General features: G+C 47.5%; 3 protein-coding genes across 3 annotated transcripts in view; 2 read left to right on the forward strand and 1 right to left on the reverse strand.

Annotated features, from left to right (window-relative positions):
- The window catches only part of Gnl2 (G protein nucleolar 2), a 24,459-nt gene extending 20,555 nt beyond the window's left edge, over positions 1 to 3,904 (forward strand). Inside the window, exons 13-16 of the mRNA XM_055611177.1 lie at positions 1,092 to 1,549; positions 1,838 to 1,917; positions 2,651 to 2,736; positions 3,708 to 3,904. Of these exons, the coding sequence (XP_055467152.1) occupies positions 1,092 to 1,549; positions 1,838 to 1,917; positions 2,651 to 2,736; positions 3,708 to 3,860 (777 nt within the window). The 3' untranslated portion in view covers positions 3,861 to 3,904. The remainder of the gene's footprint in view (positions 1 to 1,091; positions 1,550 to 1,837; positions 1,918 to 2,650; positions 2,737 to 3,707) is intronic.
- Positions 3,905 to 4,066: 162 nt separating this feature from the next.
- Dnali1 (dynein axonemal light intermediate chain 1) lies at positions 4,067 to 12,504 on the reverse strand. Its single transcript, XM_055611178.1, has 6 exons — positions 12,390 to 12,504; positions 11,789 to 11,934; positions 10,222 to 10,391; positions 8,021 to 8,199; positions 7,553 to 7,717; positions 4,067 to 5,379 (listed from the first exon to the last, which is right to left on the reverse strand). Exons 1-6 carry the CDS (start codon positions 12,468 to 12,470, stop codon positions 5,344 to 5,346), a joined length of 777 nt encoding a protein of 258 aa, XP_055467153.1. The 5' UTR covers positions 12,471 to 12,504; the 3' UTR covers positions 4,067 to 5,343.
- A 1,078-nt stretch (positions 12,505 to 13,582) lies between these two features.
- Positions 13,583 to 24,424, forward strand: Snip1 (Smad nuclear interacting protein 1). The gene is made up of 5 exons (XM_055611374.1): positions 13,583 to 13,832; positions 14,736 to 14,838; positions 17,430 to 18,013; positions 18,718 to 21,799; positions 21,899 to 24,424. The coding sequence occupies exons 1-4, from the start codon at positions 13,621 to 13,623 to the stop codon at positions 18,980 to 18,982; spliced, it is 1,164 nt and encodes a 387-aa protein (XP_055467349.1). The 5' UTR covers positions 13,583 to 13,620; the 3' UTR covers positions 18,983 to 21,799; positions 21,899 to 24,424.
- The last annotated feature ends 1,303 nt before the right edge of the window (positions 24,425 to 25,727 follow it).

Genomic DNA, 25,727 nt, shown 5'->3' on the forward strand with positions numbered 1-25,727 from the left:
TATCTATCTATCTATCTATCTATCTATCTATCTATCTATCTATCTATCTATTTTGGGTTCATACTCCATTTCTTGTTGGTGAAGTAGTAATTTCTTGAAGATTGGAAAGCTCGAAATCACCAGACGAGGTGGCTCATACCTTTAATCCTGGCACTCAGGAGGCAGTCAGGTGGATCTCTGTTTGAAGCCAGCCTTCAACTCAGAGTGAGTTCTAGGACAGCAAGAGATGCACAGAGAAACCCTGTTTGAGAGACAAAAAGAAATCATCTCACTACAAAAACGTACAGACTTTTTAAAAGTTAGTGTGTGTCTGCCCGTGAGCATATGGTTGTATACACACACACACGAACCATGATACACCTGTGGGGATCTGGGAACAATTTTGGGGAGTTGGTTCTTGCTTTTTATCAGCTCTAATGGTTGAACTCAGTCAGGTTGGGCAGCAGGTGCCTTTACCTGCTGAACCAATTTGTCAACTCAAAACTTTTATGCAGTTTACTGCATTTTATGGACTCTGGGCTTGTTCAGCATTTTACCTCGCCACTTCAGAGAGTCACTACATGAGTCTGGGTCCTAGGGATAAAGTGATCCATATGTGAAGTGCTGTGGAAAGCTTGGCCCATGCTGACGCAGCATGGAAACCTACTTTGAAGTAGTCCAGTCATCTCAGTGTTTCTAGACTCGGTGCTCATTCTGAATTCTGGCCTGGAACTCTTCTTTGAAAAGATACCTCCCCACATGTCTCCTTATATTTCCTGGTTCTCTTTCAGCCTTGCTTCCACTCTCTTGAACTTGTGTCTTCCATTTTTCTATGTGCCTCTTCTGCCCCCTTTTCCTGATATCCAGGGAGAACGCTCACTGTTAGTTTCACTGCACAGTTCTGTCCCTTTGATCCTTTATAGTGCTGGCTGCCGTGTTGAGTTACATTGGCTCAGAGTGGATGAACCCTGCAGCTCAAATTTGAGGCTCTTCCTTCTTGGCTTAGATCTGAGAGGAGGACTGCTCTTCTGAGAGCCGGGAGGAGGTGAAGCATGGTTCTCCTTTTTCTGATTCCATTTTCCCCTTCTCCTACCTCTTTTGGTCCTCACTAGCTTTCAACTTCCTCGCCATTGGAAGTTCCCACAGAAACAACCCAGAACAACCCAGAAGAAGAGACCACAGAAACCATAGTTAAAAGGTCAGACTCTGTCTTTGAAAAGGAGCCAGAAGTAGACCATTCCCAGAATACAAACTCAGAGATGCAGCAGATCCTCGCGCGGGTTCGCCAGAACTTTGGCAAAATCAACGTCGGGCCTCAGTTTTCTGAGGATGACCTGGTTCCTTTGGAGATGTCAGACGTGGAAGAAGATCTGGAAAACTTTTCTGCAGAAGAGGAGGAACAGGAGCAGGGACAGCCAGGAGAGGATGCCGAGGAAGAGCTTTCCCAGGATTCTCAGGAAGAACCAGTGGCAAATGACACCAAAGCTGTTATTAGAGCCCTGGATGAAAAGATCGCCAAGTACCAAAAGTTTCTAAACAAAGCCAAAGCTAAGAAGTTCTCAGCCATCAGGTAATATCTTCCTCCTCCTCTTTCTCCTCTTCCTTCTCCTTTTTCTTCTTCTCCTCCTCCTCCTCCTCATTATCATTAGTTTACAACTTTTCCCAAGGAGTTTGGTTATCTAGTATTTTAGCCCAGGAGCTGTACAAACTGCTGGGCACTGGCTGTATCATCCAGTGATCACTGCAAACATGGTGGAATTTCTTTTTCTTCAAGAATGTTGCCCTCTCCACACTGGACTTCACAGAGCAGTTAAAAAGGAGTATTGAGCAGCTTTGTGACTTTGCTTTTATTTTTCAGAATATCCAAGGGCTTAAGTGAAAAGTTTTTTGCAAAATATGAAGAAGAGAAGAAAATATCTGCAGAAGTCAGTGGTGCAGGTAAGATTGATGCTTTGACCCATTTAGATGTGATTTGTAGCTTTGGAATAATTTTCTCCACACAGGCAGATATTTAGCATCTGGTTCCACATTCTACTTGCCATGCAGACTGGCCTGTCCACTTGAAATTGTGTGCATTTGTTAAGATCAAGTTGATGGCTTAGGAATGTTGCTTTTCAAAAGTGCATATTAATAACTTGAGTCGAAGAAAAGAATTTGCAGAAGAATTGGGGCAGGAGGTCTGCCTTAGTCACCTTTCTGTTGCTATGATAAAGCATAATATGACCAAAGCAACTAATAGAAGGAAGGGTTTATTTGTGGCTTGCAGTTCCAGAGGAAAAGGAGTCCATCTGTCGAGGAAGGTAGAATAGAAGGAGGTAGGCATTGCATGCCACGACATGGCACGGCAGTTCCTGGAGCAGCAGCTGAGAGCTCAGATCCCAGTCCACAGACTGGAAGCAGATAGTGCATTGGGGGTGGCTGGGGGCTTTTTTAGCCTCAGTTCACCTGTAGTCTTCCAGACAGATTTTTTTTTGTGCATGTTTTTTTGAAACAGGGTTTCTCTGTGTAACAGCCCTGGCTGTCCTAGACTTGCTTTGTAGACCAAACTGGCCTCTGCCTCTCATGTGCTGTGGTTAAAGGTGTGCACCATCATATCTGGCCTCCAGAGAGATTTTGAAATGCTGTTTCTTTTGTTAATCTCCTCTGTGTTTTATGTGTTATTTGTATCCAGCACCTACCAAAAAGGGAAGGAAGCGGAATGCACAGATGGAAGAAGAACCTTCAAATAAAACTCAAAGGATGCAGACATGTAAGGAAGTAAGTACTCTGCGTCTTTTAATGAGACACAGAAAGTAGAAGTCCAGCCAGGCGTAGTGGTACGTACCCACCGAGCTTTTAGTCCCAGCACTGGGAGGTAAAGGCAGGAGGGTCTCAGTATGAGGCCAGCCTGGTCTACATAGTGAGTCCTTGGACAGCTAGAGCTGCCTAGTGAGACCCTGTCATGGGGGAAAAAAACAAAACAAAAGAACAATAGAAGTCCATCTGAAGGTTTGTTATTTGCGTTTATTTTGTATGCATGTGTGTGCGCAGACGTCTCATGACAGTGAGCACCGGGAGTCCAGAGGACAACGTGAGGGTGGGTCCTAGGAATGGTGCTTAAGTAGTTTGGCTTGACAGCAAATGCCTTTACTCCTGAGACTTTTTTTTTTCTTCTTTTTTCTTTTCTTTTGAGGCAGGGTTTTGGTATGCAAAGCCCTAGTTGTCCTCAAACTCAAGCAGTCCCCTTAGTCTCTCAAGTGCTGGGATTACAGGAGTAAAAAGCTATCATGGACAACTGTTAAGTCCAGTTCCCAAGACTCATTCTTTCTGAAATAATAGTTGAGAGCTGAGAGTCTTAGGAGACCCACTTCTTAGTAACGTGGTGTGAGATCCACAGAACAAGGGTCCTTGAGACTGTCTTAAGTTTCAGGGATTCTAGATTACCATCTTCACACCTGTGTCCTATTTGCCCGAAGAATTAGATGGTTTTGTTTGATTCCAGGGAGGTGACGCATAAAAGTAGCGCTGGTGAGGCAGGCAGCTGACTGACTCTGGGCAGGGAGCTGTGCAGAGCTGAAGCAGCCCTGCTGGGGGAAGGATGAAGGTTGGGCCTGTGAGTCTGAGGTGGACACACCTCCAGCTTTGCTCCATTGCTGTGGGGCTGCACAGGCATGGAGAGGGTTGGGAAATAGGCCTGCTCAGGACCTTCAGTGTTTGACTGGTTTTTTTGTTGTTGTGTTTTTTTACAGCGGAGGAGAGCAGCGCGGCAGCAACAATCCAAAAAAGTTGGTGTGCGCTACTATGATACACACAATGTGAAAAACAGAAACAGGAACAAAAAGAAGACAAACGACTCAGAGGGACAGAAGCACAAACACAAGAAATTCAGACAGAAGCAGTAACATCTAGAAAGTTGTTTATTAAATTATACAAAAATATGCCATGAGGAACTGTGTTCACTTTTTCATGCCCAGTTAGGCACAGCACACTTGGAAAGCTTAGTGGTTGAGGCTGTACCCTAGTGCTAGTGCAACAGTCAGTCCTCAGACCAGAAACACTTGCCCTGACCCTTACTTCCTCCAGCCTGTGACCCTCTTGTGTGTGTCCAGAGACATGCATATTTCTCTTACACTACTGAGCAGTGCCGGGGCTAGGAGCTTTAAAAGCTGTAAAAGCACAAAGTCCTCCAGAGACATTCGTGGTGAGGCTTGTAGAAAGGAGTGCTCTGGAAACCTTGTTGACTTTCCTTGGCCTTGTTAGGGTACAGAAGCTTTCCTGCTGGCCACAAAGCCAGCACACCACAGGGAGCGAGCTCTTCCAGGACCGCGGCCGATGTGCGGGTTACAGTGGTGGGGACCTAGTTCCTCAGGATATGGGTGACGGTCAAAGATGAGACTTCTCGTAGAAAGTCAGTGTTGGGATATATTCAACTCAAAACGGCTCTTGTGGGGATCAGAGGCCTTGCAGTAAGCTTTGCCTGGGATGGAGGGCAGCACAGCTCTGTCAAGGACTAAGTCCTTTCTGGCACCCTTCAGAGGTACTTGAGGTACTCCCACCAATTAGAAGGAAATATTAGTGCCACCTTAAGAACAGTACTTCTGACACTAGACTGAACGATGGGTGTCATGAAGCTCACTGCCCTCTCCCACCCTGGGCTTCTCTGAGTAGAGATTTGTTTGTAATTTTAAGTTCTGGATCTACAAAATTGCCTTCAAGCCACAGGCTGACTGGAACTGCATGTGATATGTGGCTACCTCCTTAGCTGTTCATTCGAGGCTAGGTAGGGAGTGTGGAGTTCGGCTTTGATATGCTGTGGAAGGTGACTAATTAGAGTGGGGAGGACCTGGGGTGCAGAGGGCTCTCAAGATCTGAAACTTCCATACCTGTCAGTGAGCATGGGTTTGACTCTGCTCGTTTCCTCCTGGAACCAAGCGTGCTAAGGACAGGGTCCGGCTGACGTGGGTGGAATGAGATGATAGACCCAAACTCTGAAGTAAGTTGCTCAAGGTTATACTAGAGAAGTGATGGAGTGGAAGGAGAGGGCCAGAGAAGCCCACGGTACAAGGTGAACTATGCACTGAACTTGGTGCAAAAGTAGCTTCTTTGGGGAAACACTTGCTTTCTAAGTTATTGAGGTGACAAATCCCCAGTCCATTTTGTAAGCTGCACATGGACACAGGGTTGGTTACACCGCCTTCCACTGCCCAACCTGGAGCCTGGCTGCCAGACCTTAGGTGTTTTGGGACACTGGGGCAACAGGCAACAGTTCTAACAATTACATGAGTGGTGACTGGGGAGGGGATGGCTTGTTCTCTCAGGAAACTGGCTTTTTTATTACAATGGGCTTATGATGGGGCATGGTGCCTGCTGAGACCTGTATGGAAATCACTTCTTCGGTGCAATAATGCCTTCCAGTTGGGCCTGAAACAGAAAAACAAAAACTCCATTAATATCTGCATCTTGCACCGTAACACTTAGCTGAGCCCTGGAGGAATAGGCCAAAGGCTGCCACTCTGGCCGGCCCCCTTCTGACCCAGCTCCACATTTTCTACATTAGTGGGATTCAGGCTTGGCATAGTTTTGTTACATGAGCAGAAACCAGAGCTGTCCTGGTTTCCATACAATAATAGCTCAGTGCATAATAGAAAGCACAGAAAGGGAAATGGGATAAAAGTTGTTGAAATAGTGGTTTTCCATCACTTCTACTTTAAGCCTGAGTATGTCCACTAAGTTAAACATTCGGCTCTCCAGTTTAATACATGGAGTTCTGCTGGGGCCAGAAGTCTGGGATACAGTAAATTATGGCTACTGAGACAACTTGACACTCAATTAGAGGAAATTGCTACCAGTGAGTAAGGAAAGCATAAAACACTTGGGGTTTATTTACTCAGTTCCTCTAGCTGCCAGCACAATAATTTGCAGCAGTGATATGTGGACAGACCCTTAAAAGGTCTATTCTGGGGACTGAAAACTGATTTCTTTGTAGCACAGCTTTGAGCCAATAAAAAGAGCTAGCTTGTAAAGAACACTTCACCCTGGGGATTTCAAGGCTGCCGTTGGATGTTAAAAGGATGCTAAGGTATTGTTGGAACTTGTCAGAGCTAAGAACCAGCTTTGGAATCTGCTGAGTCAACGTTTACATCTGGCTAGGGGGAAGTCTCTAGCTTTGCTTCTAATAGACTCTTCAGCAACTAGCAAAATCTTTCAACCTCTGCTGATGGTTCTTACAAAGCCTTCTTAAGGGGGAGACCTTTGGCTTTAAGTGAGGGAGGAGAGGGCTTCTTTATAGGCACCAAATTTAGAAGTTCAATCTGCGATAAGCCCCAGGACCTTGTTAAACTGCACTGTTGGGCACCAGCCACATAGCTTCTGCTCAGAATATCTGGGGGTGGGCAATAATTATTAAAAAAAAAAAAAAAAAGTTGCCCTGTAGCCAGGCAGTGTTGGGGCACGCCTTTAATCCCAACACTGGGGAGGCAGAGGCAGGCAGATATTTGAGTTCAGGGCCAGCCTGGTTTACAGAGTGAGTTCCAGGACAGCCAGGACTACACAGAGAAACACTGTGATATTATGAGACTTGTCTGTGGCTCAGCCTTTGCAGCAGGCTTCCCACCCAACCCTCCCCCAGTACCTCAGTTGGCTGAGGAAAACCACCTACAGCTGTGTTCCTCTGCACGCACCTAGGGGGCTTCCCGTATACTCTTTCTCTCAAAAGCCTTTTCTGCTGCCACAGGGCATCAAGATGCCAGGGTGGTGCCTGCTGGGGAGGCCTGGTCACTCTAGGGACCAGCTTGAGGGGACAGAAGCTGTTGTATTCTCTCTGGTTATGAGCATCTTTTTCCCAGGAGGGAAACAGATTGGCAGGCATAATGGCTCCACAGTGAGGCAGGCCTAGGCAGTGGTTAGAGCTGAGAATAAACTTCCTTCACAGCGAAGGAAGTAAAGAATTTAGCAAAGAAGCCCCACCCCAGTCAGCAGCAGTACATGTGGGCTAACATTTAAAAGCCATGGGCACATGCCTGTAATCCCAACTACTGGAGAGGCAGAAGCAGAATTGCAAAGAAAGGTCTCCTTGAGTTAGTGTTCAAGGCCAGCCTGGAAAGCTCGGGTCCAGTTTCCAACTGAAAACTAAAAGGGCTGAAAAGATGGCTCAACAGTTAAGAGTATTCATTGTCCTTGAAGAGGATCTGGGTTTGTTTCCCAGCACCCAGAAGATGGCTTACAATCACCCATAACCCCAGTTCCAGGGGATCCAACAAGCACACACGGGCATGTAAGAGAATGCAGGCAAAATAGTCACACAGATTAAAACAAAACAAAACATAAAGCTTAAAAAATATTTAAAAAGAAGAGCTGGGCATGGTGACACATTCCTGTAATCCCAGCAGTACAGAGGCAAAGAAAGAAGAGTGTGAGTTGGAGGCTAGCCTTTGCTACAAGAGATCCTTTTTCAAAAATCCAAAGAAGAAAAGTAAAAAGGAGGACCAGATCTCCACTGCACTGAATCTCCACTACTGAGCGATCTGTCGGTCTGGCCCTATGGGTGGGGTGCCTGGACCCAACCCAGGCCTTTTTTTTTTTTTTTTTTTTTTACCTTCAGTTGCTGATTGGTCCGTTTCAGGAACTGGATCTCCTCATTGTGCTTCTTCTCTTCCACCTGTCTCCTCTCACTCTCTCGCTTCTCGGTGGCCTCACACTTTGCCTTCTGTTCATTCACTTGTCTCTCCAGATCCCTCTTTTCTGTCTCCAACTCTGCAATCTGAAGAGACAATGGCCATCATCCTGGGATATCCCCGAGTGGATGAGCCTGTTAGCCTGGGTGGGGAGACTTGGGACACAACTATCCAACCTAAGACAATGCCAGGGTATGTACTGCCACCCAGTGGGAAGTCAGCGACCGACATGGAGTGTCCTCTGAGAGGACCACCTCCTCAATGAGGCCTTGCAGTGTTAGTGTGAAGGGCACCCCCAGGGCCAGAATCCAGGGTTGTGATGACAGCTGTGAGCCCCAAGATTTACAGAAGAGTCTGGGAGCCATGGGGACATGGTCAAGCCCACTCACTCTCCTCTCCATGTCTGACTTCCCCTGTTCGGCCTGCAGCGCCTTCCTCATGCCGAACGCCACGCTGCTCTCGTACAGAGTCTGGTAGGCAGCGATGGTCATGCGGATCTCATCCCGGACCCGCAGCAGCAGCAGCCCTCTCTCTGCACAGTTGATGGTGACCTCTCTGATCAGCTCATCTTCCGGTATGCACGCAGGGAGAGAAAAGGCAGCAGTGAGGGCTCATGCACTTGTGGGAAGGACTCAGGATATGTGCTCAGGCACGGACCTGAGGAAACAGCAGTTGTGCAGGATACCCAACATCCATGTACAAAGCCAGGCACAGTAGCACACATACGTAATCCTAGCCCTGAGGAGGCGGAGACAGAAAGTCCCCTGGAGCCTGCTGGCCAGCTAGTCTTGCTAAATCGATGAGCTCCAGGTTCAATGAGAGATGAAAAAAATAAGATAGAGGGGCTGGAGAGATGACTTGGCAGTTAAGATAATTGGCTGCAGGACTGGAGAGATGGCTCAGAGGTTAAGAGCCCTGGATTCTTTTCCAGAGGACCTGAGCTCAAGTCCCAGCAACCACAGCAACCACATGGTGGCTCAGAACCATCTATGATGAAATCTGCTGCCCTCTTCTGGCGTCTGGCATGCAGATGTATATGCAAACAGGGTAGACATAATAAATAAATAAATCTTAAGAAAGAGAGAGTCTTAACATTGACTTCTGGTCTCCACACATGTGTACACACATTCAAGCACAACATGCATATATACATACAACACACACAAAAACCAATGCACTATGAGAGAGTTCTCAGGATATAGGAGGAACAGGCCTTCCGAAATGGCAATTTTTTAAAGTGCTCCTGTTGTCCCATGCCTGTAGTCCCAGCACTTGAGAGGCAGAGGCAAGTGGATCTCTGTGAGTTCGAGGCCAGCCTGGTCTACAAAGTGAATCCAGGATAGCCAGGGCTACATAGAGAAACACTGTCTCAAAAAAATGAAATAATAATAATTATAGTAATTATATCATTTCCCTCTCCCTATTCCTTCCTTCAACTTCTCCCATGTACACCTCCCTCAACTCTCAAATTCATAGACTCTTTTTGTTGTTATATATATATGTGTGTGTGTGTTCCTAAATATATAAATACAACCTGCTCACTCCATAGAATGTTAGTTGTGTGTATATGTTTCTAGGGTTGATCACTTGGTATTGGAAAATAAGTTTTAAAAAATTAAAGCCAGAACCAGGCTCAGTGGCACATGCCTGTAATCTCATCACTCTGGGAGGCAAAGGCAGATGGATATCTATGAGTTCAAGACCAGCCTGGTATACAAAGTGAGTCCAGGACAGCCAAGGCTACAAAAAGAAACCCTGTCTTGAAGAAAATTTTTAAAAAAATAAAAATTAAAATCAGGAGTAGTGACACATACCTTTAACCCTAGTGCTCAGGAGGCAGAGGCAGGCAGATCTCCGAGAGGCCAGGCCAGCCAGGGCTACATACTGAGATCCTGCCTTTAAAAAACAAATTAGCACAGGATTGTCATGGAAATCTTTGGGAGAAAAAAAAAAGAGTCAAAATGAAAAGTCTTTTTTTAATGGCAGCCTTGGCTGGCCTGGAACTCACTATGTGGACCAGTTGACCTCAAGCCAGAGAGATCTGCCTCCCTCTGCCTCCCAAGGGCCTGTATTAAAGTCATGTGTCACCACGCCTGGCTAAAATGGAAGTTCTTGCCTTACTCCAAATACCTATTAAGGAGGGCAGTGAGATGGTTCAGTGGGTAAAGGCACTTGCCACCAAGCCTGATGATCTGAGCCCATCTCCAGAACCCATGCGGTAGAATGAGAAAATGAATTCTTGCACTCTGTCTTCTCATCTCCACACTCGTGCCACAGTACATGTGTGCCCTCATAAAAACAGGCATGTGTGCATGTGCATACAAAATAAATGTAAATCTAAATAAGAATCGAGTATCTGTGAGGGACCAGGAAGCCGGGTGACCATGAATGTTTGGCAGATGGACGACTAGCCAAGGTGGAGAGGTGAGACTGGGAGGGAAAGAGAACGAACTCAACTGTTGTAGGAGGAAATCCCACAAAAGAAGGGATGAATTCTGAATGGGGGTTCGGTTTGGGGGTAACCGGGGCTTGGTTTTGTGCTAGAAGGAGTCAGAGAGTGTACGGCGCTCACTCCAACAAGCCTACCCACCAAAACACTGTGAGTAGAGTTCCCTGCGTACTGGGCAGATGCCCGTCTCCCTGGCCTGCCTCTGCTGCAGTTTCAGGTCCAGCTGCTCCTGGAGATGCACCACATCCATCCTGGTGCTGGGCGTGCTGGACACCTGCTGGATCCATAGCTGTGTGTCTTCTACCCACTCCCTGCAACACGGATAGAAGCCACCAGACGTAAGCACAGGGCCCTTGGAACTCTCTGCCTGAGCAGGATCCAGGGGCAGCGTAGCCACCATGCCACCAGAATCCACTTCCCTCCCTCTCACAAGCCACACCCACTGTGCAGCCTCCTCAGGACACCCTTCTCAGGACTGGGTAGATGGGCAACCTCTACTCTCTGTGGGACTACAACCCTCTGTTCCAGATCGTGCCTGCCTAGCATGTTGAGGACAGATGTAGCGTCCTACTGCTTGATTTGAATAGAAGATGCCATGGGAATTCCCCACGCCAGCTTACATGGAGACACAGAACACCATAAACCTTGTGCAAGCCAATAGGAAGCATTTGTGAATGTTGGGAGTATGAAGGTTTTTCAATTGCTAAGTTTGTAATGGCTGTGCGTAATGGGTTCTGTGCTGGAGGCACAGCCAGTTTCTGCAATGACCATCTGGCAGGCAGAATGGCAAGAGATGGAGAACATCTATGTTGGTGGGACAGAGGGCACCTCTCTCTTGATCTCCATCTTTGGAGAAACCACAGGTTCTCTGTGGTTCTTTTACTCTGAGAGAAAGTTTTAATGTCTTGGGTAGAAAAATGTCCATTAGGTGGAGGTTTTTGAGAGTTCTACCTAGACTACACAAGCCCAGGCTGGCCTCAAACTCTTATCCTTCTACCCCTGTCTCCTGAGTTCTGGGATTAAAGGTGACCTTTCCTAGGCCTTGACTTATTGGACATTTGTGGGTGTTTTGAGACACAACTTTGCTATGTACCCCTAGCTGGCCTAGAACTAGTTCAGGCTGGCCTTGACTTTGAGGCAATTCTCTTGTGTCTAGCAGAGTGCTGAGATTAAGCACAAGCCACCACATCAGGCTTTCTATGAGGAATCTTTTTTTTTTTTTTTCAAGATAGGGTTTCTCTGTGCAGCCTTGGCTGTTCAGGAACTCACTCTGTAGATCAGGCTGGCCTGGATTTCGTAGAAATCTGCCTGTCTCTGTCTCCTAAATGCTTGGATTAAAGTCCTGTGCTACCGCTGCCTGGCTCTATTAGGAATCTTGATGAAGGTACCAAAAAAGCAAAATATGGGAATGAAGTTTAGGAGGAACAGAGGTAGACTAGAGATCCACATCTGAAGGCTGACTATGTACCTGGCATCTAAAGTCATGAGACTGCTCAGAACGTGGAGGGTATGGATTTAGAGGTTTCTTGCTTGGCTGTGAGCATCCAGCCATACTCAGACTCCACGAACTACAGAAATCCAAGAGGAGACCCAAGGCAGAACACAGACTCCCTGGTCCCACACACCCAACACACCAAAGTTCTGAAGCCAAGAGCTTGGACCTTCTCCCAGCATGCCCCCTCCTTTTTTTTTTTTTTTTTTTTTTTACCTTGGAGGCAGGATGGCATTCAAGATTTCTTCTGCCTGTTTTGTAGGATCTGGAATAGCGGACGTTGAGGGCAGCTTGGTCTTGGGTGGCTGTGGGACTGAACCAGAGGTTCCAGGCTGCAGGAGACTGACCTTCAGTGGCCGAGCCTAGGAAGAGACGAGTGAGACAATACCTCCAGATTACTCCAGCTCTCTCTTACAGCCTTCCCCATCTCCATCCTACTTCCCTCATCTGCGGTCTCAACAGAAATATGATGCAAAGAGACCATGAGGGCTATTTGTGTTCACGCTGATGTTTCTAGAATCTGTGGACAGGCCTCTGTTCTGACTCCAGAGATAAGGGAGTCACTACCGAACCATTCTTGGACCTGACTGCCACAAGCCCCATTATTTCAATGTGACTTCTTTCTCATCTTAAATTTGTACTTTGGTGTCACAGCTAGGCTTCTTGGACTCCTCTCCTAACCTTTGTCCCTGTCCTAATTCCCTTGGCTGTCCGCCCCAGCAATCTTTGCCTCCTGAAATTCCAGAGATCCTCAAAGCTGGGATGTCTTTCCCCATGGGAGTTTGTAGATTTCGCATCCCCTGAGACCTGTTCATACCTTGGGACTCCGTTTTTCTGTGTTTCGGCTCACCAACACCGGGGTGTCATATTTGAGCAGAGAATCGGCGGGGGGTATCATGGTAGCAGCAAGGGTAGCAACTCCGTAGCGGCCCCTCCAGGTGGAGCCTTGTTTGCGGTCACTATGGAAACCCCTGCTCTACTTGCCCCATGGATGGGGCGGGGCTTCGGAGGGAGGCGGTGCGAGCCGCGTGCAAGTTTTGTTCTATAGACTACGGAGCTTGCTTCACAAGCTCTAGGCTTCTTTGTAAAAAAAGATTGGAGCCCTAGCGCTAGGTCTGATTCGGGATGTGATGAAATGGTAAACCACTTTTGCTGAGCCTTAAAACGGAAGTCGTCTTCTGACTCTAGAGTATTTGGCGACAATTGGCACTTGGAAGCCCGAGGTCGGCGGGTCTCCGTTGAGTTCCAGGATAGCCAAGGCTACATAGAGACGCTGTCTCAAGAAACAAACAAACAAAATCTCATATTGTTGAGTACTTGTCTGTGTTTTGTAACTATTAACAATGAGCAAGGAACAGTGAGCGTTGGATTAGCTTTCCCACATAAGGTTTTTGTTTTGTTTTATTTTTACAGCCACGCGCTTTTAATTACAGCATTTGGGAGTCAGAGCCAGGCAGATCTCTGAGTTTGAGGCCAGCCTAGTCTACAGAGTGAGTTCTAGGACAGCCAGGGTACATAGAGAAACCCTGTCTCGAAAAAAAAACTATTTTGGTCATTTTTGAGGTCTGGGAATTGCATCCAGGGCTTTGCCTACGCAAGGCAAACGCTCTCTCTACAACTAAGCTACAGCCTTAGCCTTCCCTCTCCATTTGACTTTACTTTCTACTTGGCGATGCTGAGGATCGAATCCAGAGTGGCTCGGCGCTCTACTTGAGCTACAACTATTTTAAATTTTGAGTCTCACTAAACTACCCAGTCCGGCCTCGACCTTACAGCGAGCCTCCTCCTACCTCACCCTCCTGAGGGCTGGCCCTGACTTTATAGTACTCTAACCACACCTCCCAGCAGCAGGGACCCCAGGGCCACCAGCCAGCGCGTCCTCAGCGTGTAAATCCAATCACCTGTGGCCCCGCCCACCAGGGGCCGGCGTGGTGAGGGCTTCTGGGAAGCACGCTGCCCGGAAGCGGAAGTACAAAGGTCTGTACGTCACTTCCTTCGCCACAAGTCGCTCAACGGACCGTTCAGGTGCCTCTCGGCCGGGCGGCAGGATGAAGGCTGGAAAGAGCGAGCGGGAGCGAAGCGGCCGGCGGCGACACCGGACGGACGATGCTTTGGCGAACGTGGTGGTGAAGCAGGAGCCTCTGAGCCCCGAACCCGTGACGCACCGCCGGCCAGACGCCGCAGCTGCCAGCCCGTCCCCGCCCGTCGCCGAGCCGAGCCGCGCCGGCCACCGCGGGAGCCGAGCCCGAGGAGCGAGCCGGTGAGCGGGCCGTGGACGGAATGGCGCGGGGCGCGGGCGGTGGGAGCGACTAGGGGTGCAGAGCACCTGTTGAGTTTAAATGACATTCCCCCGCCTGCCCACGGGTGTATAGTGAGGGTGTTTTTCCGCTCGTCTCACGTTCGGTCTTGGCGACTTCTTCGCAGCACTCACTCGCCGATACCTCCATACAGCATCGGTTTACCGACTGCCTAGGGTGGGCTAAAGATCAACTGAGGTGCCGGGCCATAGGATGAACAAGGGAGTTGCTTCCCCCTTCCCCTGGCGAAATTGGGCATGCTTTAACTCTAAGAAGGAAAAAAGAAAAGCAAGTAGATAGTTTCAATTAGTGTTAAAGATAGGTTAAAACTTTGATGTGGTAGTGAGAGGCTGGATGGAAGGAAGAGAGGGCTTAAATGTGCTGTTTAAGCTAAGACATGATCCATAAGATTGATTCATCCTTTGAGTCAAAAGAGTCTTGACCATCCAGGTAGAACCCAGTGTGGTGGGGCATGCTTGTATCTGGAATTGAGTGGTGGAGGAGCATTGTAGACTGGTAGGAACGACCTCGGGTGAGGCCAGGGTGGGGCCCTGGGACCCGCCAAGGGATTGGATGGGGTCGTTGGAAAGCGGGTGTGTTAGAAAAAACAGGGAATTAGTAGGATGGCAGACTGGGAAAAGAAAGGTTTTTGAGGCGTTGGGGTTCAAGGATTAGGTTATCTAAGGGAGACGGTTTAGCAGGCAGTTGACTCTGCATTCGGAAGAAGTTACTGGGAGAGTGAAGGCCTGACTCGCCTAGTGATTTCATGAATGTGTTGTGTTTAGTGGGCAACCCTGATACCTGAAGCTGATTTATTTGGGGGAAGGGACGCTGAGGTAAAATCGTGTGTACTATGCTCTGAATAGGTCCCCAGCCAAAAAGAAAAGCAAGTCCTCAGGGAGAAGAAGCAAGTCTCCTCGGATTAAGAGAAGCCGGAGTCCCCACTACTCCATGGTCAAAGTGAAGCAGGTGAGTGAAAGGGCAGGGGCCTTTGCTAGGAAGTTCAAATCCGGAGATGTTGCTGGATTTAAAGAGGTTTGCATCCACGTGTGTATATGTTTCCTTGGCCTTGCAGTGGGTTTTTCTAAGAATTAAATATGTGTTTGGGGCTGTTTTTCCTGAAATTTTAAATTTGGAAGCAATTACTGATTTGATCCTGATAAGTCTGGGCAGAAATGGTACAGAGAGGAGAGATGTGCATTTCCATGTTTCTCCCAATGGTGACTTCTCACATAACTGGGAGCACTGTTCTAGTCAGGGTACAGCCATTTCCCTGCCACCAGGATGCCTCACAGTGTTCTGTGAATCTCGTTCCTTCTCACCTTTATCCTTCCTTACCTCCTGGCCGCTTCTCTGTTTCTCATTTTCTGGGTGCACATTTAAACCCACAGTCTTTAGATGAGGAGATTCTTCATGGTGCTGTTTAAGCCAGTGTGGATGGGTCAGGTTTGGCCTGTTACTGCCTGTGTGTTCCGAGACCACAGATTCAAAGGACATTGTTTTTCTCCATTGGCTTGTTATTTTGTTCCCACATTGAAAATCAGTCAGGTATATGTCTTGTTCTGCCAAAGCCATGCTGTCTTGATTACTGCACTTAAATAATAAGTCGTGAAACTGAGTGCCCTGGTGCCTTCTACTTTATTCTTTCAAAAACTTACCTTAGCTGTTCTAGCTCCTTCGTCTGTATCTCTGTGCAGTTGTTATAAGTCTGAGTGTATGGTCAAGTTCTTGTAAAGATTTTTTTTTTTTTTTTTTTTTGCCTGCCTGCATGTATGTATTTGTACTATGTATATGTCTGGGCCCACAGGGTCCAGAAAAGGGTACTACCAGATTCCCTAGAACTTGAGTCAAGTAAGCCACATTTTGGGCATTGGGAACTGATGCAGGTTCTCTGGAAGAACAGACAGTGCTCTCAACTGCAGAGCCATCTTCTAGGTTTCCTAGTAACGTCTTGCTAGAGGCAGGTGTGGTAGTGCGCGCATGTAATCCTACTCTGAGGCAGGAAGATGACAAGTTCAGTAGTGGTTTTGAAAGCTTACTGAGAGACTGCGAGTAGAAAATGCTGGGGATAAACTTTGGAAGCAGAGTGCTTGTCTAGCCTGCTTCTGGCCCTGAATCCTAGTTCCGTTACCACTACATACATACGTTACTCAGCCTTCAAAGGAAGAAAATTCTCAACCCTGATGACTTGCTTGATAAACCAGGCAGAAAAAGACAAAAATTGCATGATTCCACATTTTTGTAGTTGAGACAGGGTATCTCCTGGAATTAGGCCCAGGTTGGCCCAGAACTCACTTGGTAGCACAGGCAGGCCTTGAACTCTTGCTGATTCTCTTGCCTCAGCCTCCTGAGTGCTGACATTAAGGGTATACCATCAAACAAACACCACCGCTGGTGTGTTTCCTGCCCTAATCCCCCAACCCTTGGAGACAGGTTTTCATTCTCACTGTATCAGCTTGGCTGGCCTGGATCCCCTAGTAATCCACCTGCCTCTGCCTTTGCCTCTGCCTCCCAAGTGCTGGGATTAAAGGTGTGCAACCCCAGTCACTTCTCTTGACAGTGTCTATTTCTGACCCTTTAGTGTTGCTAGTCTGAGAAGATTCGTATTTCTTTTAGCATTGATGCTCTGGTTAGAAGAAACACATCTTCAGGCTTAGGTTAAGTGTTAATTTCCTCTGGAAACTGCAGTTGATGACATGCTTTGCCCTTGGAGTGATTGCTTTTGTAATTGTTGAAATTGAAGCATTTATATTTCAATTTCTTTTTGGCCTATGAGGAAGTTAACTTTTCCCTTTATATATCTTAAATGTGACTGCTCTGTTTTCTACACATATTGCCCTGTGTGAGTTTGCCTGCAGATGACTGCCAGGGGTATTTCACATTCTCCATCTTGTTTTGAGGGCTCTGGATGTGGGCTTGAGCTATCAGGCCTTTATTTGAGGAGCAGCTAGGAATACAGTCTTTTTTTTTTTTTTTTTAATATTTAGTAATTCTGCATACAGTCTTCTTGCCTGCATGAATGCCTACAGGTCAGAAGAGGACACATCATTACAGATGGTTATGAGCCACCATGTCATTGCGGGGATTTGAATTCAGGACCTCTGGAAATGCAGCCAGTGCTCTTAACCTTTGAGCCAATTCTCCAGACTGGACAGTATTAATGGCCCATCAGGAAAAAGAACCACATAGATAGCCTTGTATGGATAGGAATTTGTTCTGAATACCAGAATCCTGGTCACAGATGTGGGGGGGGGGGGGTGTTTGTTTGTTTGTTTGTTTGTTTGAGATTTAATCATTTTGTGTGGGGGGGTGTTTTGCCTGCAGTGCCTGTCTGAACCACATGGCACAGTGCCCACACTTGCCACAGAAGGGCAAGTTGGATCCTTGGAACTGTAGTTGCAGATGGTTGTGAATGGCCATGTGGGTGCTGGGAGCTGAACGTGGGTGCTCTGGAACAGCAGCCAGTGCTCTTAACTAACTGCTGAGTTACCTCTCCAGTCCTGGCAGTTGTTTACAGAGTGGAAGCCATCTTTTCTTTACTGAATCCATCTGAATTTCAGGAACGTGAGGACCATCCACGGAGAGGGCGAGAGGATCGGCAGCACCGGGAGCCATCAGAACAGGAGCACAGGAGAGCGCGGAACATGGAGCGCGACCGGCACTGGGGCCATTTCCGCCAGAGGAGGAGCTCCGATGAGAGGCCTGTCAGTGGGCAGGGTCGGGATCGAGACAGCCAGAATCTGCAGGCCCAGGAAGAAGAGAGAGACTTTTATAACGCCAGGCGCCGGGAGCATCGCCAGCAGAATGAAGGTGCTGGCGGTGAGGCTCAGGAGGTGATCCCTCGCCCCGCTGGTAACAGAAGCAAAGAGGTGCCTGTTAAAGAAAAACCGAACTTTGAACTTTCTGGAGCACTTCTTGAGGATACCAATACCTTCCGGGGTGTGGTTATTAAATACAGTGAGCCCCCAGAAGCTCGGATTCCCAAAAAACGGTGGCGTCTCTACCCATTTAAAAATGATGAGGTGCTTCCAGTCATGTACATCCATCGGCAGAGTGCTTACCTTCTGGGTCGACATCGCCGCATTGCTGACATTCCCATTGACCACCCCTCCTGCTCAAAGCAGCATGCAGTCTTCCAGTACCGGTAAGTACTAGAAAGGGAGCTGGGTGAGTGTCTCACTCAGGAGTCCTAAGGCTGTCTGTGTGGAGATGCAGACAAATGCATTACCCCTTGTGTCTAATGAGCTGGGCTGAAGGACTATACTAAGTCTAACAGCCTGCAGGTATTCTCTTAACATTTGTATTAGAGGCTTGGACTTGGTGTCCGAAACCCAGATATGGGCCCTACCTGTGATCCCAGATTTCCGGAGACCAATGGTTGGTGAACCCTTTAGGCATGGGCTATGTACCATGACTCCATCTCAAAAAAATAAAAAGAAAGGAAGAAAAAGAAGTTAAGGCTGGGTATGGTGGCGCATAACTGTAATCTCAGCACTCAGGGAGGAGTAAACTTCAGAGCAGATCTCTGCCTCATACCTAGCCCTTGACTCTCAAGTCCTAATTTTTCTGTTTTTATTCCCTATTTGGGCTGGTGCTAAAATAGGGGGAGAGCATTGGGGAAGTGTATGTGTAACTGTAGCAAGAGGCCTTGAGTTCTGCATTGGGATCTTTATGGCCCTCCATCCTTGCCCACCACCTACAGCCAGCTTTACCAATTTCCTTGTTTGCATTTGAATCCCCTTCAAGCCAGCTGAATGACATATAGATATGTAACAGAAAGCTTTAGAGAAGATAGATGGTCTCTGGTAGGACTTGGCTCACAGGCTTTCTCGCCTCGGTCTCTTCTAGGCTTGTTGAGTACACCCGTGCTGATGGCACAGTTGGTCGGAGAGTGAAGCCCTACATCATTGACCTCGGCTCTGGCAACGGAACGTTCTTGAACAACAAGCGTATTGAGCCACAGAGATACTATGAACTGAGAGAAAAAGACGTACTTAAATTTGGGTTCAGTAGCAGAGAATATGTCTTGCTCCACGAGTCTTCAGACACCTCTGAACTAGACAGGAAGGAGGATGAAGATGACGAGGAGGAGGAAATGGTGTCTGACAGCTAGCAGCTGAGAAGCAGCCTCCGCTGTTAGAAAGCGTTCCTACCGGAGGCTGTGGAGGTGACTGCAGCGCCTCTTCTTGCCTTAAGCCTTTCTCTGTTGCTGCCCGGCTTGTGTTGCAGTGTGAGAACTCGCACTTGGTGTTTTGTTGAACTTGGCACAGCAGCCGCCTGCCTGTGGGCGCTTGTTTTCTGAGCAATCTCACCAATTACAGCATGTTGAGTTAAGTGTGTGGCTGTAGTGGGTGCCTTCAGAACTGCTGCACAGAAAACAGCCCTTGGGAAAGGGATTGTGGCTTCTTCTCTTTGTACAGGTTCTTATTTATGTAGTTGTTGAGCTTTGTGGACCAGGAGTTTTGTTTTGGGGACAAACCCTAGAGCAGAGAATCTTAGTAAGCTTTGGTTGTCACCAAAACAACCTCCAGCATATACCAAAGCTTTGACCTGGTTCAGCTCTTGAGTCATAGCAGTTGATTTTGCACTTCATTTTTGGGGATTGACAGTTTACCACGTGACCTCATTATTGACTGTCTGCGCTCAACAGACACCCTGCGGCGCCTGTGTAGACATGACCGTGGAGAGAGGTCATGGCTTCTGCCAACGGGTGCTGGTGTCATACCATGCACTGGGTTGTGGATCTGCGTCCTGGGAGGATTCCTGATTTCCCACGAAACACAGACGTAGCAGTGTGCTCATCTGGTCTTTTTCTTTAGCTTTGCATTTTTATTCAGATGTTACCTCTCTTCTCCCTTTGAGAAATACACTGACACTGGCTTTGTAGCAGGAGCCCTACTTTGGCCTAGGGACTTGTGTATGTGTCTAAAGGGCGTTGTGTAGCTTCCATATTTCTGTTTCGTCTTTGACCATGTGTTTGTATTTATCTCCCAAGGGTGGAAAGCAAGGGACAGCCCAGTTTCTGAACTTCCCACCTGGGGTCTGTGTAAGTAGAAAGATACTCATTACTTACAGTATGTCTGCTTCTAAGTGGTTTTTAGAAGTGTTTCAGAGCTATGTGCTGATTTTCATATGACAGTGTTTTGTGATATAAATAATACCACATGATAGGCAAAGGCCTGTGTGCATTTGGAGAGCAGGTTTTCATTTATATGTATTTTTGAGATTAAAAAAATAAAATTTGTAAATATAGCCCCATTTTAGAGGGTAGTACTTTTCTCATAAAGGACTTATGTTCATATGTATGTTCACTCCTAAAGGAATCTTTGTTTTGAGGTAAATGTAGTGTGTGTGTATAGAATTGTAGGGAAGAGACCTGGAAGTGCGGAGGACAGGAACCTCCTACCTCAGTAACAAGGGCATGGGTCAGTGGACTCAACAGTGTATCATTGATCTGTCAGGGAAGGTTTTGTGTGGATGTCCCTTCACATGGTGCAGACAGATCAGGACCACTTCATCCTCAGGTGGTGATGAGGGCAGCGACACAGAGGGAGGTGACACCGCTCAACCCTGGTACTCTGAACTTCCTCCTGGGGTTAGGAGCTAGGATCTGAGAAGCAGACTGTCTTTGTGTAGTCATGGCCTCACTCTTGGGAGCAGAGGCTGGCTAATGCGGGAGGTTGGGGTAGGGACAGCTCAAGAATGTGTGTTCAGAAGAGTACCTGCTGTGTCCAGAAAGCAGTTGTACTTGGGATATTTTTCTCAATCCAGACAAGGTTTTCTGTCAGGGATTCCACAATAATCTGTCATCCTACTTCAGGACCTCCGTGTCCAGTGACAGCTTGTGGATTTGCTTTCTTGATAAACATTGTAGAATGTAACTGCTTTGTGTACATTTTTTTAGTAAAGAGGTCCCAGGAGCCAGAAGTGGTGACTCATGCCTGTAACCGGTCCCTGGAGAGGCTGAGGCAAGAGGATTGCTGCAAATGTTAGGGGACATGGAATGTGAGGCAGCCTGGTCTACACAGTGAAACTTTCATCTCAACAACAGAAATGTCCCAATTCTACTGACTGAATGTTTGCTTTAGTGGAGCAGTGGTATCCTCGGTTAAGAACTTGTCTTTTTCTTTTCTTCTTGGAGATTTGTTCATCTTGGCTATTTGCAAAGCCTTCAATGTCTCTCCTTGCCCTGATGAGGTATAGCTGTGTGCAAAATAGCTCTTTGCTGCCGAGCTTCTGCACCAAGTTCTTCTTAGTGGTTCCTAGTCCTGCAGGGGTGTGGAAAAGTCTTTATTGGGCCAGTGAGATGGCTCAGCTAGTAAAGGTACTTGTCACCAGGCTTGATGACCTGAATCTGATCACCAGAACCCACATGGTGGAAGGTCAGTCAGCTCCCACAGCTGACCTCAGATCTCCCATCTGTGCACACAAGACAAATACTGTAAAGTCCTCACTAGTCCTCTCACCAGAAATTGTTTCCTTGTTCCAACATTATCAAAGATAGCTCATTGAGTACAAACACTGATGTTCTTTCAGGTACTTGTACTATGTGTTTTGGTGGTACATGGACAGTAGGAACAATCAGTTCAGGTAATGGTATTTGAAACGTGCTATAGCTGAGGTTGGCCTGGAATTTACCTTGTAGTCCAGTCAGTCCTCAAACAATTGGCAATCTTGTCTCAGTAAGTTTCTCCCTGTCCCCTAACACTCCCAGGTCTTCACTGTGGTCTTCTAGAACCAATCTGAGCCCCCAAAGTAGCTGGCCCCAGAAACCAGCAACGTCAACAGGTCCTGTATTTTATGCAGACACCTGGGAGCCCATGAATGCAAGCTCTGCTTGATGCTGCACAGTGAGGACAGCTGCGTGGCCAAGGAAAGAAACATCAGACCAACTTGGCCCTGCTGGTTGCCAAGGAGGTTTGCACCCTAGGTCAGTGTGGAGGTGATGTTTATAAAAATCGACCAGTAGGGCTACAGAATGTTGAAGCAGAGGGACGTGGAAATGGATCTGCCAAATTTGCTGTTTCAGGTCAAACCCTGAGACTACGGAGAGCATCCTGTCACACAACTGCTTCACCTTCGCCTAGAAGCAGAGGATGGAGGACCATGGAGCCAAGCCCTAAAAGACCACACTTGGCTGGGAGATTGACAAGGCCAAGAACAAGTCCTAAACCCACTTGGACCTTCAAGACTAAGCAGTTCTTCCTCCAGCGTCACATAAACGTGGAGACGCCCCTACCTCACCTGTGTCAAGCAGTCTCCTCTTGATCATAAACTGCTGGTTGCCTTGCTCCTAAACCCACCTCCCTACCCTGTCCAGTAGCCTTTTCCTGCCATTTCTGCATCTTTCTTCACCACCCTGGGCCTTCTCAAATGCTGCCATTGGTTCTAAGTACCAAGAGTTCCATCCATCAGACCCCAGAGTCTTCCCACCAGTCCTAGGTATTCACCCTCTCTCATGAGCTGGGTTCCACAGCCAGGCTCCAGGAGTGCAGTCCACTCATGCCTCAGGGGTTGTTCCCTCCTGACCCTGGATTTCATCTGCAGTTGCTAGGGATACATTCACAGTCTGCTGGGGTTCACCCCTTGAATCCCAGGCTGGACCTAGCTCCATGTGTCCCAGGCTAAGGCCTCCACTTCCTAGAAACATTCTCCCCCAGCAGTCCTGGCTATATGCTATGTTTTTCTATGGCCAGTCCTCAGAACGTTTTGTATTTTGTCTTGTCCTGTACCCATTAGCAACCTCCCCAGTGTGTAAGTCTAATTTAAGATGGCTGGGGATTAGTTTATCAGTGGAATGCTTGCCTGGTATGAGTTCAATTTCTAGCACTGAAGATTTAAAAGAAGAAAAGATAGGTATGGTGGTCACAGCTTTTATTATTAGTACTTGGGAGGCAGAGGCAGGCAGATGTGTGAGTTAGAGGTCAGACCGAGGAGTTTGAGGCCAGCCAGGGCTACAGAGTAAGACCCTGTCTCAAGTGAAAATTGCGAAAATATAGTTTACAAAGTGACACAGTTGAGGTCATTTACTGAAAAGCTGGAGTGACTGTCAGTTGAACACAGCATGCTAGTAGTTGGTTTGCAACTGTGAGTCAGACACAGCAATACTTAAGCAGGACTGTCCTGGAATGGGTGATGTTTGAGGAGTGTCTTAAAGCAGAGGTAGACTCTGAACTAGTAAGTAGGTGAGGGCCCCTTGTACCAGTGGGACAGCTGAGGAAGCAGTGGGACTGCAGAGAGGTGCATGGGAAGAGTGTAAGCCATGCTCGGAAGTGCCACTGTGGTAAGTGGCAATGAGGTCACACAGTCGCCTACAGAGCATGATGGACAGAGTGGAGGAGGGAAAAGAATTGAGTAGGCCGCTCCCATCACTAGAGTCACAGAATCACACTGGGTGGGACAGAGAAGGCTCAGGCGAATCTTTGTCTCAGTAATAATAGCAGCAGTAATAGTATAGCACTTGCTTTGCAAGCATGAGAACCTGAATTTGGGCCCCAACCCCCATGTGGAAACCAAGCACAGGAGCATTTGTAATCCCAGTGTTAGGGATGTAGAGGCAGGTGGGTCCTTGCAATTCAGTGCCCAGCCAGTGTCTGTCAGTTAAACTTCAGGTTCGGTGACTATCGAACAATAAGGTGGGGAGTGATAAAGACACACAAATGTGGACACCCCTGTTGTGTGACAAAACTTTACCTGAGGAGATGAAACACATCCACTCACCCCAAACAGGGGTCCCACAGCAAACCTAAGTACGAATAGCACCAAGTCCAACTTGGTGAACCAATGAATTTTATTGGGGTTACAAGAGCAGAAATGACTCAGATGCATCACTAAAACCCGCCCCAACATGGGTGACAGTTCAAAAAGGCTGGGAACCTGGAGCACGCTGCACACCCTACTGACAGCTCAGCAGGTTGGAGAGAGCCCTTTCCAGGTGCCTCAGTTGCTTTTAAACCCCTTCTAGGCAGCTGGTCTGGGCTCAGTCTCTGCAGCTCAGCCTCCCTTCCTCCCAGAGGGGCTCTAGGCTTTTGTTTACTCTGGCAGGGAGGGCCAAGGGAGTCTGCTGAGTTTCAGGGCCTTCCTAAAGCTACTTTGATTTGTTTGCCTTTCTGCTTGAGCGTTCCAGAAGGATGGAATGTTTCAGAGAGCCTTAATACCCCCCCCCCAAAAGTCAGTATATTAGAGCATGCTCTAGGAAAATGAAATTCTAAGCACTTTAGATATGTACTAGATCATACCAGAACTCTGTCCTCAGTTAAGCAGGATTTGGCTTTTGCAAATGAGAAAGCTGAAGCACAAAACGGTGAAAGTAACAATTTTTATGTCTTTTGCCTGCATTTATGTCTGTATCCTGTGTACACATGGTACCCATGGAGGCCAGAATACTGTGTCAGATAACACCTGAAATGGAGTTACAGACAATTGTGAACCACCATGTGGGTTGTTGGAATCTTAACTCAGGTCCTCTGCAAGAACCACAGCACTCTTAACTGCTAAACCATCTTTCCAGTTCCGTATACCATGTTCTTTTTAATTAAAAGTAATTTTGTGTGTATGGGTGTTTTGCCTTCTTATGTGTCTGAATCTCATGGTACACAGCAAGGCTAGAAGAGGGAGTCAGGTCCCCTGAACTGGAGTTACAGAAAATTTGAGAGCCACTGTGTGGGTACTGAGAATTGTATCAGGGTGCCCTGGAAGAGCAGCCAGTTGCTCTTTAGCTGCTGAGCCATCTCTCAAACCTCAATTTGTAGGAGTTTTTAGTTTTCTTCCCTGGTGCTGGGAATCAAACTGTAAAGAATCCAAACCTCCGTGTAACTCCAGTACCATAGGATGCAACACCCTCTCTTGGCCTCTTAAGAGTACTGCATGCATTTGTACAGACATATATTCAGGCAAAATACCCATACACATAAAAATGAATACATCGTTAACAAAAAAATCCACAAGTCAGTATCACCTATGAACTTAGCTGCAGGAAAAAAAAAAATCAAAGTGGGTCAGGTGAGATCGTTTAGCCACTAAAACAATCAATGTGAGGCCTGATGACCCGAGTTCAGTCCCCAGAACTCAGGTGGGGAACGAACTGACTTCTACAAGTTAGCCTCTGACCATCACACCCGTGCCCTGGCACGCTACTCACACATGTTAAAAATGAGCAAATTAAACCCGATAAGGAAGAGAAAATGTATATATAGAGAGGTGTCCATTGAATTAAATGATATACAAAAATAAGCAAGATGGCCAAGAAATTTATTCCTGACGTTCAAGGCTGCCATAACATTTGAATGCCGATCCATGTAATCCACTATGTTGAAGAGGGGCTGGAGCAATGGCTCAATGGTGATGCTCTGCTTGTGGGGGGTGGGAACAGACGACAGGACTGGACAGGGTTCAATTCCCAGCACCCACGTGTTGGCTCACAAGTGTGCCTCCAGTTCCAGGGGAATCTGGTGTCCTTCCATGGGTACCATGGTACACACAAGGTACACACACAGACAAAACACTGATAAAACAAAAGTCTCAAAGTGGATATAGTTTTTAAAAAAGCTAAAGATGCCGAGCCACAAATGCGGCATCTCTAGCAGTATCACCATCGTAAGGCTCAGGGACTATTTCAGGCTGTCAGAGCCAGAGGTCAGGGAGGACTGAGGTGACATGGCCTCTGGACATGGGACAACTGCTGATTTGTGGGCCCAGCAGCTGTAGCTTACCTACAGAAGGCTGGCATAAAGCCACGCCAGTCAACATTCCAGCCTGTAGCAATGAGAGCCTGGAGAACCCCCATCCCCAGCTGAGGAGCTGTCGACAGTGGGTGACTTCTGTTGGGGAGAGTCAGTTGTATTGAAGGTGTGGCCTCT

Source organism: Psammomys obesus, unplaced genomic scaffold, assembly GCF_907164565.1.
Source record: "Psammomys obesus unplaced genomic scaffold, mPsaObe1.curated_primary_1811, whole genome shotgun sequence".
NCBI lineage: Eukaryota > Metazoa > Chordata > Mammalia > Rodentia > Muridae > Psammomys > Psammomys obesus.